At 41.3% G+C, this 16,348-nt stretch overlaps 1 protein-coding gene across 2 annotated transcripts in view; it reads left to right on the top strand.

Annotated features, from left to right (window-relative positions):
* Positions 1-16,348, top strand: part of UTP4 (UTP4 small subunit processome component) — a 34,680-nt gene that overhangs the window by 7,515 nt on the left and 10,817 nt on the right. For both annotated transcript variants that reach the window (XM_035024895.1, XM_035024894.1), the window contains 7 exons: positions 993-1,082; positions 4,530-4,741; positions 11,548-11,719; positions 11,819-11,910; positions 13,314-13,410; positions 14,171-14,235; positions 15,881-16,003. In XM_035024895.1, coding sequence (XP_034880786.1) covers positions 993-1,082; positions 4,530-4,741; positions 11,548-11,719; positions 11,819-11,910; positions 13,314-13,410; positions 14,171-14,235; positions 15,881-16,003 — 851 coding nt within the window. The remainder of the gene's footprint in view (positions 1-992; positions 1,083-4,529; positions 4,742-11,547; positions 11,720-11,818; positions 11,911-13,313; positions 13,411-14,170; positions 14,236-15,880; positions 16,004-16,348) is intronic.

The raw sequence follows: 16,348 nt of genomic DNA, 5'->3' as shown, positions 1-16,348 counted from the left end.
GTAGGCCTCCCGTTGAGCAGGGAGCCCAACTTGGGACTCGATCTCAGGACCCTGGGATCATGACCTGAGCCGAAGGCAGATGCTTAACAACTGAGCCACCCAGGCGCCCCTGTTCGTTTGTTTTTAATTATTAGAGAGAGAGCGCCCGAGCAGAGGCGGGGCAGAGGGAAACGGAGAGAGAGGATCTCAAGCAGACTCCTGACACAGAGCTTGATCTCATGACCCCGAGATCATGACCTGAGCCAAAAATCAAGAGTCTGACTCTGAACCAACTGAGCCACACAGGTGCCCCTTGGGTGTTCTTTTTTAATTACAAAGGTAATACAATGCTTATTCAAAATCTGTGTGTTTAGCCAAGTGTAAAGAGAAAATAAGTATCTCTTCCGCTTAGTAAGCAACATTTTGGAACTAATCTAGGCATTTTTGTATATTCATATAAACAGATACACAGGAGTTCTTGTGCTTGTTTTTTCACTTGGTGTATCACAGATATCCTTCCATGTCAGTCATGCCAGTCTGCATGGCGTTCCATTTTATGGTGTTCCATAATTTATTTAACCAAACTCCTATTGATGGGTATTGATTTTTTTTTTACTACTACAGTCAGAGCAGCAATGCATATTCCAGTATACATAGTTTGGAACACTCCTACAAGTATTTCTCCTTGTTTAATTCCCAGTGCAATTGCTGAGCCAAATATGCACATTTAAATTTTGTTAGGTTAGTAACAGATCACCCACAAAAAGTTGTGTTTCTTTACACTCCTGTCGACCATTTCTGCATTATTAAAGTAATATTAAGTACTTCATTATGGGTTCCAAGGCAGAGTTGTTCCTCATCTGTTATAAAACGGTTCTTCACCAGCATGCAGTAGATGAGAGCTAAGATTGTAGAACACTAGCCCTGTAGGTAATTGTCAAAGGAGAACTCAGTTACTTCTTACTGTATATTTATGTGTATGTCCCTTTCTTTTTTGTTGTGCAACTCCCAAGGTCGCATCCTGAGTCTCAGCTGGCATCCCTCCGGTACCCACGTTGCAGCTGGCTCCATAGACTACATCAGTGTGTTTGATGTCAAATCAGGTGACTGTTTCTCTAAGTTCATTTGGGCTGTGGGTCTTGTTGGTCAGATTCACATTGGTGGTTTTCAAAACCTTGAGCCTTTGTACTTTCAGTGACCTTTAGGGCCTAACCTCATTAACCTTCTGAGATGTTAGCTATGAATTTCACTCCTTTCTCACATTGTGCTTCTGCTGCTTTTGGGAGAATCCGGGTTATTCAGGGGGATACCTAGGTTTTATCTAGTAAGAGTTCACCTTGAGCAATATGATATATGCCACAAGTGACCAGTTAGAATACCTATTTATATATACCAGACCTTGGTAAAAGGTGTCTCTCTTTGAGGAACATAAGGACTTGGTAGCATGATTGGTGAGGCATGAGATCAGAAAGGTAGAGAACCATACACTTTCTCTATTCTTGGCCTGCAGAATTGGCTTATGGAATCCTTCAGTGATGAGACTGAGTTCAGCTTGTTAGGTGGGCCCATCTAAATGGGAAGTAAAACAGGTCAAGTTTGTCTCATTTTTCTTTTTCCTCCATGCTTAAGCAAAATTTTTTATTGTTATCTGTTATACATGCATAGTCAAAGAACTCCTTGAGGCTTGTTACAAAGAAGCAGGAGTCCCCCTATTGCCCTTCTCTCCTCAAAGGCAACCATCTGTAACTCTTAGCTAATTTCTTTGATGTTTACCCCCACTTATGTACAGGTACATATATATATACGTTTGTTATGTATATATCTGTCTCATTGATTCATCCTCAAATTCTTCCAGTTGTATAAATTAGGTTCAGATAGATCTGGTTTTCTTTCTACCGCTTTTATCTTCTTGAATGATTCTCTCCCCAGAGCCTTCTGACCTCCAGGCTAGTGTACCAGTTTCTGGCCCTGCTATACCTCTGTAGGTCTTGAACACTGATTTCTCAGTCATTCCGTGGATCTCCTTTGCTTCTCTCTCAGGTAGAATCCCCTGTGTCCATTCACTTTCCTGGTTTATTCCTTTGTTTGGTGGATCATGAGAAGGGGTTCATGAGAATTCTAGGTCAGAAATTATTTTCCCTTAGAATTTTGAAGTCATGGCTCCATTGTCTTCAGCTTCGAGTATTATTATAAGCTCTGATGCCATCCTGGGAGAAGATCTTTTGTATAGGTTTTCTGGTTTGTTTTTACAAGGAGCTTTTAGGATCTTACCCTTACTGTTCTGAAATGTAATAATTAGGTTTCTTGATGTGTGGATCCATTAACATCAATCGTATTAGACACTTGGTAGGTTATTTTAATCAAAAAACCCAATTTTCAGTTCTGGGGGAAATTTTTTTCTGTTTTTAAGATTTATTTGACAGCAAGCTCAAGAGAGCGCACAAGCGGAGGGAGCAGCAGGTAGAGGGAAAGGGAGAAGCAGGCTCCCCGCTGAGCAAGGAGCTGACACGGGGCTCGATCCCAGGACCCTGGGATCACGACCTGAGCCAAAGGCAGACGTTTACCTAACTGAGCCACCCAGGTACCTCCCCTTTTTTTTAAGATTGATTTGTTTTTTTTTTAGAGAACACAGTGGGGAGGGGCAGAGGGAGAGAAAGAGAGTGTCCCAAGTCGACTCCAAGCTGGGTGCAGAGCCTGATACAGGGCTCATTCCCAGGACCTGAGCTGAAACCAAGAGTCTGACGCTTAACCAGCTGCACCACCCATGTGCCCCTCAGCTCTGGAGGAAATTCTTTTTTTTTTTTTTTTTTTAGATTTTATTTATTTATTTGACACAGAGAGAGAGAGATAGCTCGAGAGGGAACACAGGGGGAGTTGGAGAGGGAGAAGCAGGCTCTTGGCTGAGCAGAGAGCCCGATGCGGGGCTCTGGAGAAAATTCTTAAATTATTTGGTAAAGGAGGTTCTCTCCATTTTCTCTTTCTGAAATTTTACTATTTGGATGTTGGCTCTTCTACTATTCTTATCTTTTCGCCCTTCTTATTTTTCATATCTTTGACTTTTTATTCTGCTTCCTGGGAGTTTATCTTTATTTTTATCTTGCATTTACTTATTTATTTAGATTTTATTATTTTCTTTAAGATTTTATTTATTTGAGAGAGAGCACAAACAAGAGAGCACAAGCAGCGGGAGAGGGAGAAGCAGACGCCCTGCCGAGCAGGGACCCTGATGCGGGGCTCAACCCAGGACCCTGGGATCATGACCTGAGCTGAAGGCAACCGCTTAACGGGCTGAGCCACTCAGGCGCCCCTAGATTTTATTTTTAAGCAATTGCTACATCCAGTGTGGGGCTCCAACTCAAAATCCCGAGATCAAGAGTCACATGTCCACCGACTGAGCCTGCTAGGCACCCCTTGTCTTTATCTGTAAATCCTGTTACTGAGTTTCTCATTTCTGCCATTTCCAAAGCTCTTTTTTGTTTCCTCAGTGTTCTTTTTTATAGCGTTTTTTGTTTCATTATGCATGGACTTCTCTTTCTAAGGTTATTCAGGCTATTTGTCAGGTATTCTTCACTCTTGCTCTGCTTTCTCCCTGGTATTTTTTTTTTCTAGTAGTCTCTCTGGCCTCCACCTTTCATATTCCAGCTTTGCTCACATGTCTGATGATAACGTTACTTACCACACGAGTAGATACTCTTATTCCTCATAGGTTTCACTGAGGAATGATCTGGCTGGAATCTTAGTTTGGGGAACCCCCAAAGACATTGGCTTTTTAGATCTTTTTTCTTGTGCTGGTCATATTTCCCAGAATTGTGTTTTATTCTCCTGCCTGGTGATAGTAAGCCCGGTCATCAGCACTCTGGGAAGAAAACTGGTGTTCTGAACATTCGGTTAATAAATTTTCACTCTATTTTCCATATAGTAATCCCACCCTCGGTTGTGCCTGATCTCTCTCTCCAGAGAATGAATCTCCATTCTTGTTTGAGGTGAAGTTTGGGAGTTGCTTGGCTTTTTAGTTGGGGGATAGTTATCTGAAGGATCTATAAGTTTCTAAGCATACTTTCAACCAATTTCTCTTTTTAGTTCCACTTTCACTTTTTCCAGAGTTTTTGGGGTCACCACAGTTCCGAGTCTTCTGAGGATTTCATGGTATAAATTAAGTGGCTTCTTGGTTTTCCCCACTGTTGACTTGGGACTTAGTTTCAGGGCTCTGCTACGTCAGTTACTACTCTGTGTTTTCTTTTTCATTCCCAACATTTTATCAACTATTGTCTTCTCTCCCTTTCCTGTGGGGTTTTAGAAAATACGCATTGCTTTTAGGCAGTTTTAAGTGAAGTCTCAAATGTCTCCTTTCAGTTTCACCAGCCCTCCCCCCCCCCCCAGTCTTTAGGTAACCATTTTTGTGTTTTGAGACTGAGTTCACCATAACTACTATTTACTGGCTGTTTGTGGTCTGTGCTCAGGCAGCTAACTTAATAGATGCCTACCACAGGCAGGTTTTGAAGACAAAAGAAGTAAGTACCATTCAAATTTGGGCTTTTCTTATTTTTCAGGGAGTGCTGTTCATAAGATGCTGGTGGATAGGCAGTATATGAGTGTGTCTAAGCGGAAGTGTATCATATGGGGCGTGGCCTTCTTGTCTGATGGCACTGTCATAAGTGTGGACTCTGCTGGGAAGGTGCAGTTCTGGGACTCCGCTACTGGGACGCTTGTGAAGAACCATCTCGTTGCCAGTGCTGATGTGCAGTCCATTGCAGTATCTGATGTGAGTATGGTCCCTGTTTCGAGCAGTTCCTGTACAGCCTGGGGGCTGAGTGGAGGAGGCTGTGTCAGTGATGTGGCACAAACAATGTTCCCTGATCCTCAGTGTCTTATGCAGGGAGATGAGTTTAGGAGAATGCACCTTAAACCCACATAATTTCTTTGAACGCTCTTACTCTCCTAACAACTAGTTAGAGAATATTCTCTAGAATATTAGTTAGCAGAGAGGTTTTCTTCACACACTCCCCACCCCCAGTTATTCCAGTCTGATTTAGATAGGCCACAGGGACCCTAGAAGAATCTTGAGAAGTGCTCTTTTCCTCTGTTTGTATAACTCTTCTGCTTCCTGTCTTGGGAAATTAGGAAATAATTTTACAGTGATTTTGAAAAAATTAAATTTCTTCTATTTAGATATGACTTTAGCAGACTTGTATTGAACAAGTGTGCCTCTTCCCTTTTGGTAACATGAATTCTTAATCAGAAACCTTTGGGTATTTTAGCATTGGGGCATGGGAAATGCCTTTGAGGTTTGCTGACTAGATCCTTTATTCTTTGTCTTCTTAATTTGAGACTTGCTTGCTATCTTAAGTGTGGACATGCAATAATTAGTGTAGAGATCACTCATTCTTGCTTTTCCTGCCTGTAAGTTGTTTCTACCCCACTTAACAGGTTTTCCATGAGAACAATTTGATGGGTGTTAAAGTCCTGTGAAACATTTAGATGTCACATGTAACTATAATGAAGAATAAGTTGAAATGAGTAGGAGAAATTTTCCCTTTTTTTAATGATATTTATTTATTAGAGAGCACGAGTGGGGGAGGGGCAGAAGGAAGAGAGAGAGGAAGAAGCAGACCCCCCACTGAGCACAGGGCCCGATGGAGGGCCAATTCAGGACCCCAAGATCATGACCTGAGCCGAAGTCAGATGCTTAACCGTTAACTTAGCCACCTAGGCACCCCGAGAAATTTTCCTTTTAAAATAGAGTTTTGAAAAGGAGAGGCAGGGGTGCCTGAGTGGCTCAGTTAGTTAAGCATCTGCCTTCACTCAAGTCATGATCTCAGGGTCCTGGGATCAAGCCCCGCTTTGGGCTCGCAGGGAGCCTGCTTCTCCCTCTCTCTCTGCCTGCCGCTCCCCCTGCTTGTTCTCTCTCTCAAATAAATAAAATCTTAAAAAAAAAAGGAAAGAAAATGAGAGACAGATTTTATATTAGATATTTACATGTTTAATCTCTGTATATATAGTTTTGCTAACATATTTTCAATATCTGAGAAGATGAAAAATGCTAATGGTAGTTTTTAGAGAGGAAAGTTGTGGCAGGCAGGCAGGAGGCAGGCTTAATTTGTACTCTATGCTATTTTATACTGTCATCTTTCTTTTACCATGTGTTTATAATTACTGTACTGTATTGAATCTTAGATACAAATGATTATAAGACATGCCATAGTTTTGTTATCATGGGAAAGAAGAAACCCTGCCAATTAAGCTATGACAGTGCTTTTTTTTTAAATGTAAAAGTTAAGTGTATAATACAAACTACTATAATACAAACTGACAATGTTTTTTTATTTTATTTTATTTTATTTATTTATTTATTTTTTAAGATTTTATTTATTTATTTGACAGAGAAAGACACAGCGAGAGAGGGAACACAAACGAGAAGTGGGAGAGGGAGAAGCAGACTCCCCGCCGAGCAGGGAGCCCGATGCGGGACTCCAGGATCATGACCTGAGCCAAACGCAGTCGCTTAACCGACTGAGCCACCCAGGCACCCCTATTTTATTTTTTAAAGATTTTATTTATTGGGACGCCTGGGTGGCTCAGTCGGTTAAGCGTCTGCCTTCAGCTCAGATCATGATCTTGGGGTCCCAAGATCAAGCCCTGCATCAGGCTCCCTGCTCAGTGGGGAGCCTGCTTTTTCTCCTACCTGCTGCTCCCCATTTGTGCTCTCTCTCTCTGACAAATAAATGAAATCTTAAAAAAAAAAAAGATTTGTTTATTTGAGACAGAGGGAGAGTGAGAGAGCATAAGAGAGAGAGCACGAGCTGGGGGAGGGGCACAGGAAGAGGGAGAAGAAGACTTCTTGCTGAGCAGGGAGCCCAACTTGGGGCTCGATCCCAGGACCCCGGGATGATGACATGAGCCAAAGGCAGACACTTAACCGACTGAGCCACCCAGGTGCCACTACAATTTTTTTTATTTGTACTTATTATTATTTATATTTTATTTATATTTTACTTATTGAGGAGGTCCTTGAGACTTAAACATAAATTTTTGTTATGTCACTTTTGTGCATGTATAACAAGGAAAATATAAGTGAAATAAAGTGAATAAGGTACTCCTAAAACTTTTTCAAATGCACAGATGGACTGTAATTCACTTTTTAACTTGGTCATCAGGGTCCATGTTTCCTACACATGTCTCCCAGCCATCCATGATGCTCCACTAGAGTCCCAAGATTTTCTTCCCAGTTTTTGACAACCATTCTGCAAGTTGTGTTTGTTTTGAATTTGTTGTTGTTGTTTTGGTGTTTTTAAGTAGGCTCCACACCCAATGTGGGGCTTGAACTCAGGACCCTGAAATCAAGGGCTGCGTGCTCTACTGACAGTCAGCCAGGTGCCCCCATTCTGCAAATTTTGATGTTTGCTCTTTATCTGAAGATGTCACACATACGCAGCTTGACAGCCAACAGATATCCTGATTTCAGAGATGTTTAAATGTGGGCAAATGTGTGCCTGAGAGTCAGGGAACTGTGTGCTTTTTTTGTGTGGGGGGGATGTAATTGTACAAATTCCAGCCCTCCATGCTTATCACACACTCTGGACTAGGGCAGACTTGGGTTTGAATCCCAGCTGTAGCACTTAATAGCTACTCATCTTCCTTGGGCAGGCTATTTGTTTCTAAACCTCAGTTTCTTTTGTGAAAACAGGGTGCTAGCAATACATACTTTCAGAGTTTGGGAAGGATTAAATGGGTAGTGCATATAAAGTATCTGGCACAGTGAGTGTGGTATTGGCATTATTTTCACTTCTCTTTTGAAATTGATCCTAATTTCAAGGCTTTTCTCCACTATACTCTCTTCCCAGACCAGCTGATTATTTTTAGGTATCTTTTTAATGGATTTTCATTGACTGAAGAGTGAATGGTGGCAAATACCCAGTCCTTTGATCTTCTTAGATGTCTTTCACCCTTATCAAGTAGGCGAGTACTGATTCCTGCAGGGAGTTGTAGGGAACATTTGGTTTCATTTAGAGGTCAGTCTTCAGATTGTTTTTCTGTGTGAAACAGTCCCTCTGATTAAATTAGGACACTTCCCCTCTCCCTTTCCAGGTCAGCTTTCCCCTTGCTTTGTTCCCTCTTGCACCCTAAGAGAGCACTTTTCTTTCATTTCCTTTTCAGTTCTTTTATGATTCTACCTCAGGGAAAGATGATGTGGAGTGAGTTAGTGTTGCCTTCTTAGTCCTTCTCTGTTGGTGGGATTTTGTGCAAACTGCCCCCCCCCCCCTTTGGTAAATGAACTCCTATTTTTTTCTTTTTAAAGATGTTATTTGCCAGAGAGAGAGCAAGAGTACAAGCATGGGGAGTGCAGGCAGAGGGAGAAGCAGGCTCCCCGCTGAGCCAAGGAGCCCAGTGTGGTACTTGATTCCAGGACCCTGGGATCATGACCTGAGTGAAGGCAGACACTTAACTGACTGAGCCACCCAGGCATCCAGTAAATGAACTGTTTAGCTGGAGATGGGGGACAGTCTATGAGTTCCTAAGCTGCTCAGTATCTCCACTTTTCCTTGGGATAATGATTTTCAAGTAGAGGTAAGGGAGAGGCTGGTCCTGTCTACCTTATATGCTGTCCTTCAGATATGCTTTCCTTCCTTCTCACCATCATGTGCCTGCAAGTTACCTCAAAAAGAACTGGCACAGGTTGAGGTGGTGTGGTGTGCCCAGAGCAAAGGCTTTTGAAGTTCCAGTTTCCTTACCTGTGTAAAGAGCTATTAAATGATGATTGGGGGGAAAAAAGATAAAATCATGACTCATATAAACATGAAATGGAAATGTCAGAGATTTTCTGTAACTCATTAACTAATGAGGAAACCAGTAAGATGTTATAGGCAGTTAAAAGGACAATTTAACAAATACAGTTCTATAAGGTCATCAGGAATGCTGAAATGAATTTATTTACAAATTCTTGCAAGACTCAGTGTCCATAGGGCAATTAGTAGCTGCATTCCACCAGGCAAAATTCTTTTGCATCACTCTCATTACTACAGTTTACAGAGTTGTAAAATAGCTCTGAGACCGTCACAGGGCTCACTAGACAAGGATACCAGTACTTTTTATGCTCGTTTCAAAGTCATTCACAGTTTCTCCTGATAGGGCAAATGATACTTAACCTTGCAAATTACTCCTACATAGTTTTTAGCACAGTAAATGTGTAGTTGTGGCAGTTACATGTTCATACATGTTTAGACATCTCTTTTTTTTTTAAAGATTTTATTTATTTATTTGACACAGAGAGAGTGAGAGAGAGAGAGAGAGCATAAGCAGGGGGAGTAGCAGGCAGGCAGAGGGAGAGGCAGGCTCTGTGCTGAGCAAGGAGCCTGATTTGGGACTCGATCCCAGGACCCCGGGATCATGACCTGAGCTGAAGGCAGACGCTTAATGACTGAGCCACCCAGGCGCCCAAGACATCTGTTTTGTCTTAACTGGCTGACCTAATCTTCATACCGTTGATTGTTTAACTGCTGATCCAGTTCCTGGCTTTTCTCACTACCTTATCAAGCATCCATCCTGTCTTTTTTTCTTTTTCCCCTGTTCAAAGTTATATGTATTTTTATTTTTATTTTTATTTATTTATTTTAAAAAGATTTTTATTTATTTTTTAACAGACAGAGAAACAGCAAGAGAGGGAACACAAGCAGGGAGAGTGGGAGAGGGAGAAGCAGGCTTCCCGCCGAGCAGGGAGCCCGATGTGGGACTCGATCCCAGGACCCTGGGATCATGACCTGAGCTGAAGGCAGACGCTTAACGACTGAGTCACCCAGGCGCCCTCAAAGTTATATGTATTTTTAAAAGCCAGAGTGAAAATGAGGATGGTTTTGAGAATATAAAGGAATTTTAAAAAAAATTGTAGACATGCCAAGACTATTTACTTATTTATAAAAGATTTATTTATTTATTTGAGAGAGAGTGCGAGCTGCGGGTGGGGTTAGAGGGAGACGGAGAGCGAATCCTCAAGCAGACTTCCTGCTGAGTGCAGAGCCCAACATGGGGCTCAATCCCAGGATCCTGAGATCATGACCTGAGCTGAAATCGAGTCAGACACTCAACCGACTGAGCCACCCAGGTGCCCCAGATATACCAAGACCTTTTAAAACTAAGAGAAGTTACGGTGCTCAACATACTGGTAAGAGAGAGCCTTAAACTGAGGACCAGGGAACCTGGGTCTTTGTGTGATACTGACCAGGCTGCTTACCTCCACCCGCCTTCTTTTCATCCTAAAAAGAAGCCAGTGAGTTTCAGGGTTTTCTAAACTTCATTCTTTTGACTACAGTTGTGCAATATTTTCCTCCCACATTCGCAGTTTACTGGGGTTTGTTTGTTTTTGTTTTTGGAGCCCAACGAGGGGCTTGAACTCATGACCCTGAGATCAAGACCTGAGCTGAGATCAGGAGTTGGAGGCTTAACTGACTGAGCCACCTAGGCACACCCAGACTTTACTTTAAAAAACAAACAACCAAAAAATACTTGTTTTATTGTGGTAAAATGCGCATAACATAAAATTTGCCTTTTTAACCTTTTTTTGTTTAAAGATTTATTTTATTTTTGAGAGAGGGAGAGCATATGTGTATGCACATGCACGCAGGGGGAGGGGCAGAGAAATAGGGAGAAGGAGGAAGCGGACTCCGAGCTGAGCGTAGAGCCCTCACGGGCCTTGATCCTACCACCCTGAGATCATGACCTGAGCCAGAATCAAGAGTCGGATGCTTAATCATCTGAGCCATCCAGGCACCCCCATTTTAACCATTTTTAAGTACATTTCAGTGGCATTAAGTACATTCACAGTGTTGTGCAACCATCACCTCTATCCATTTTCAGAACTTTCTCATCACACAGAAACTCTACTGGTTAAACAATAACACGTTATTTCTCCCAGCCCCTTGTAACCTTTATTCTACTCTGTCCATATGAATTTATTGTTCTAGGTACCCCATGTAAGTGGAATCATATAATATTTGTCCTTGGTGTCTAGGTGATTTTACTTACCATAAAATTTTCAAAATTCATCCACATTATACCATTATCAGAATTTTATCCCTTTTTAAGGCTGAGTAATATTTCATTACACACACACACACACACAGTGCATTGTGCATATTCATTATCTGTTGATGTACATTTGGGTTTCCATCTTTTGGCTTTTGTGAATAATGCCATGAACATTGGTGTACTCATATATGAGTCCCTGTGTCCAAATCTTTTGAGAATATATTTTTATTACTATTAATTGAAATTTACTCCTAGGTGATCGTTTTTGTTGCTTTTCTAATGGGGTCTACTTTGTATATTTGAAAGCACTATAACAGTTTGAGGTACATATTGTTAATTTTGTCGGTAGGGGGCACATTATTACCTGTGTGTGAGCTTGCTCCTCTGATGGAATTGTCAGATTCTAGAGGAAAAAGACCCCATAACTTACCTTTCGGTTCTGGGCACAGGTTTTCCCCTAAGCTCTGTAGACAGAAAACCTCAGGGTATATTTTTCAAACTGGGCCCTGTTTTGCTTAAATGTACCTCCCTAATGATTTAATTTCTCAGCAAGAAGACAGTTTCGTGGTGGGCACAGCCGAGGGGACAGTATTCCATTTTCAGCTGGTCTCTGTGACTTCCAACAGCAGTGAGAAGCAGTGGGTGCGGACAAAGCCATTCCAGCATCATACACATGACGTTCGAGCCGTGGCCCACAGCCCGACAGCACTGATATCTGGAGGTAGGTTGCGCTCTGCTAGGTTACTTCTTTACCCAGTCCATGTAGGACTTGTTCTAATTCTGGTGCCATCTCTCCCCACCCCCACCCCTCTTGCCCTAGGCACTGACACCCATTTAGTTATCCGACCTCTCATGGAGAAGGTGGAGGTTAAGAATTATGATGCTGCTCTCAGAAAAATCACTTTTCCCCATGTAAGTATCACCTCCTAGCCTCCACTGTCCCTCTATCCTCTAAGACTGAGCACAGCTCACACTTGGCTGGGCAAATCTGTAGGACTTGTGTTGTTACCTACTTTCTGTTTTCAAAAACTTCTGTTTTTGAGGTAAGCCTCTCACAAATATATTTACAGGGACAAAGAGATTTATGGTAGCACTCCTAGTTCATTTTCTGGGGAAATCATCCCTTTTCCAGATAGTTGTGTTTTATGGGGAGTTTATTTGTTAAGACTGGATTCTTTTATTCTCGGTGGGGGCAGGAAAATCCAGGCTTCCAGTGTTCTTCCAAGGTAAAAGGACATCTTTCCAAGCTAGAAACTCTTCTCCTCACTACCTGCTTTTACATTCCATTCAACCAGTAAACCTTACTGAGTCAGCCTCCTCATTGTCTTGTCACTCTAATCATTTCTCTTTGTCTCCACTGCCATTATCCTAGTTTGAATCAGTGTCTTTTCTCATCTGGATTTGCTTGTTAAATTGATCTCCTTTTATTTACATTTGTGTTATTCCAGCCTATTCTCCATTGATCCACTCAAAAAACAAATGCTTAAAAGCTTTTGGTGATCCCTGTTGTCTTCAGGGTAAAGACCTAATTCCTCAGCATGGCCTATGAAGCCTGTCCTTGGTCTGGCCCTGATCCTTCAGCATCTTCTCTCACTTCTGTCAAACCCTTGCTGCACCCCATCCCTACCCCCTCCCAGTTCAGTGTGCGGAAAGACTGTATTCCCTCTAATGCTCTCTTATTAACTTGGAGCTATTCTACATGCCATCACTCTGCTTGGAACACCCTGCCCTACCTTTTTTGCCTGACAAGTTTTTACTAATGAGCCTCATCAGGACTCCTGTCTTATCCCCACAAGACTAGATTAGATATCTTTTCTACGTTTTTTCATTACCTACTGTGCTTAGCCCTGTTAAAATTCTTAGCACACTGGGCGCCTGGGTGGCTCAGTTGGTTAAGCGACTGCCTTCGGCTCAGGTCATGATCCTGGAGTCCCGGGATCGAGTCCCGCATCGGGCTCCCTGCTCGGCAGGGAGTCTGCTTCTCCCTCTGACCCTCCTCCCTCTCATTCTCTCTGTCTCAAATAAATAAATAAAATCTTAAAAAAAAAAAAAATTCTTAGCACACTTAGTGCAGTTGCCTGTTGAATTCTTGGTCAACCCTTTTAGACTACAAGCTTGAGGCCAGTAGCTATGTTTTTATTTACCATTATGTTCTTAGATCCTAGGACAGAGCTGGTATATGGTAGTACTTAGGAAATTTTAACAAAGTAAAATGGATTTCGACGGTAAAAAATGTGCTAGGATGTTGCTACTGTATTGTACTGAGGCGATAGAATACCTTGGCTTATTTATCACTTTTCAATTCTTGGATACAGCGACGTCTCATTTCCTGTTCAAAAAAGAGGCAGCTTCTCCTTTTCCAGTTTGCTCATCACTTGGAACTTTGGCGACTGGGATCTACAGTTGCAACAGGTACAATGGGAGAAAGTCTTTTCCAGTAAGAAAACTGGAGAGAGAAGCAAAAAATTAGAATTGCAGGTGAAATTCTGATTGTGAAAAAATGGGAGGAGATTTTCCTGTGCCTTCAGAGCAAAGGAGTTCTTCAGAGTGTTAGAATCGTTATCAGAATACCGGATCATATGTTAAAAGTTGATGGTCCTGTAAGGCACACTGCAAAGGTATAGTGGAGGTAAGCGTTGTAGATATAGTTTACCCTGCCTTGACTGGGATCAGAACAGGCTGCTGAAAATGACAAGATTTAATGTTGGGTAGTGGCAGCCCGTTATGGAAGAGAAGGTCATATGGATCTTACTGGGATGACAGCCTAGTGGCCTTTTGTACGACCTGTTCATGAAGTGTTTGGGCTCTGTTGTTTTATGGTAAATGAGAGGTTTTTACTTTAGGCTCCAAAATGAGCAAATGAAGTTGAAGTCGAGGTCACACAAACCCCACTTGTACCCGTACCTGCATGCTTGACTGTAGGTTGTAGCTTCAGAGAATTAATGATATACCATGGGCCATATCCAAGGCATCCAAATAGAAGCTAAGAAAGTGCTCACTGCCTTCTGCCTCATATAAACCCAAAAAACTGTGGGTTTACTAAGTCAGACATTTTTCTAATTTCCCAGGGGTAGAGATTTCCATTCTACTCAGGAATGACTTCTCAGTAAAAAGAAAAATGTACAAATAATCTTTCTTTGAGTAGGAAAACCTTGGAAATTTCTTGTTCCAGGAAAGAATGGGGATACCCTTCCACTTTCTAAAGATGCAGATCATTTGCTGCACCTCAAAACAAAGGTAAGGAAGTTTAACTGTGTGTTCAGGCTCTGAAATCCAGAACATTTTTCTTATTCTGAATTTTGAGGGTTGCTTGGTTGATATCATAAATTCTGTAAAATCTTAAATGATTTAAATTAAGTACCGTGTCAACAGGACTAGGTTTCCTGTGACTATAAGTTAGGCATTCAGAATATATTGGATGAATGAATACAGGAAATTGTGTTTCTTTCTTTTGGTATTATTATGTAAATAACTTGCATATTTTTATAAAATTAAAATGGTACAGGCAGCTCAGTCGATTGATTTCGGCTCCAGTCATAATGTCAGGGTTGTGAGATAAGGGCTCCACGTCAGGCTCCGCGGTGAGTGTGGAGCCTACTTAGGATTCTCTTTGTCACTTCCCTCCCCCTGCCACCTCCTGCACACACTCTCTCAAAAAAATAAATAAAAAATACTAATAATAAAAAATAAAATGGTATAAAAGTATGCAATGAAAAAAAAAGCCTCCCCCAAATCCTGGTCCCACTCTTCATAGATAATCACTGCCAATAGTTTCTTGTATAGCTGTCCAGAAAAAATTTCCACCCATGTGTGCGTGTGTATATCCTTTCTTTCTACAATGATGAAAATATATAATATGCAAACTGCTTTGTAACTTCCTTTTAAATGTCTTTGTAAATTTTTTTAAAGATTTTATTTATTTATTTGAGAGAGAGAGCAAGCACGAGGGAGAGGAAGAAACAGACTCCTGGCTGAGCAGAGAGCCAGACGGGGGCTCGATCCCAGGATCCTGGGATCACGACCTGAGCTGAAGGGAAACGCTTAACCAACTGAGCCACCCAGGCACCCTATTTTATTTTATTTTTTAATTTTTTAGTTTTTTTAGTAATCTGTATACCCAACGTGAAGCTTAACCTCACAGTTCTGAGGTCAAGAGTCACATACTCTTCTGACTGTACCAGCCAGGTGCCCCTAAATGTCTTTATTTTAATTACACAAATATTTGTGAATACAGTTTTACTGGAAAGAATTCAAACAGTATTTATAGTTTATATTCTCGACTACCTCTTTAATTCTAGTCTGCTCACCTGGAACAATTATTGTTAATTGATTGACTTTATCTCCTAAATCTTTTTCTGTGTGACAGAGAGTGTGTGTGTGTGTATACATATGTACATATACTTAGATATTTTGTGAGTTTTTTGAATTATATAAATGTTACATTAAACTTTTCCTTTGTTTTGCAAACTTTTTTTATTTACTATTTCTTGGAGATCTTTAAGGCAGGTATCGTAGACAAACAAAATGCAGAAAATCAGTTTTCCAAGTCACCTGGCCTCCAAAGCTTTACTGCATTAAAGGCTTTTCTTCTCAGGTTTCTAAACTTAGGGTTTAGTATGAAGCTATCTTTAAAATACACGAAGGGCTGAGATATGTTCACAGTATTCATAGACCTCTGTTCTTGGTTTTGGAAATCAAGCCACACCATTTAGGTGCTGTACATCTGAAGTAATCATAGTGACACCCAGCATATGAGTGTCAGGATTATGTGTAGGTACCTGTGGTTATGTCCAGAGTGGCAGTAGCTTGAGGATTCGTGTCACAGTGAACCTTATCATACGAAGTTTTTCTGGTTATTCATCCTGATTCCTAACATTCCCAGGGTCCTGAGAACATTATTTGCAGCTGTATCTCCCCTTGTGGAAGTTGGATAGCCTATTCTACAACTTCTCGGTTTTTTCTTTATCGGTTGAATTATGAACATGACAACATAAGCCTCCAAAGGGTAAGTGATAACCCAATGTCTGGTTGAACAATAAGAAATTTCATAAGTATGTGATTTTTGTGTGAAGTGGAATGTACTGGATATGAGTCTTTGCTCAATGAAAAGCTATTTGGAGGCAGCTGTTACAAAACACTCTTTTATTTCCATTTTGAAGTGATTATATTTTTGGAGGAGTAGGGAAATGCCAGAGAGTGGCAGTAAAGTTTAGGCTTTTGCAGAGATGAAACGGGGGATGGATAGGTTACGATAGACACGTCAGTGTTCTAGGCGCTTGTTCAGTTGGCTCCCTTAGATACGGGAAGCATTAATGTTATTTAAGCCTGGCTGTGATTATTTTTGATGGGT

This window comes from Mirounga leonina, unplaced genomic scaffold (genome assembly GCF_011800145.1).
Source record: "Mirounga leonina isolate KUSES-001 unplaced genomic scaffold, KU_Mleo_1.0 Mir_180, whole genome shotgun sequence".
NCBI classification, from domain to species: Eukaryota; Metazoa; Chordata; class Mammalia; order Carnivora; family Phocidae; genus Mirounga; species Mirounga leonina.
This window is presented reverse-complemented; position numbering and strand designations above follow the sequence as displayed.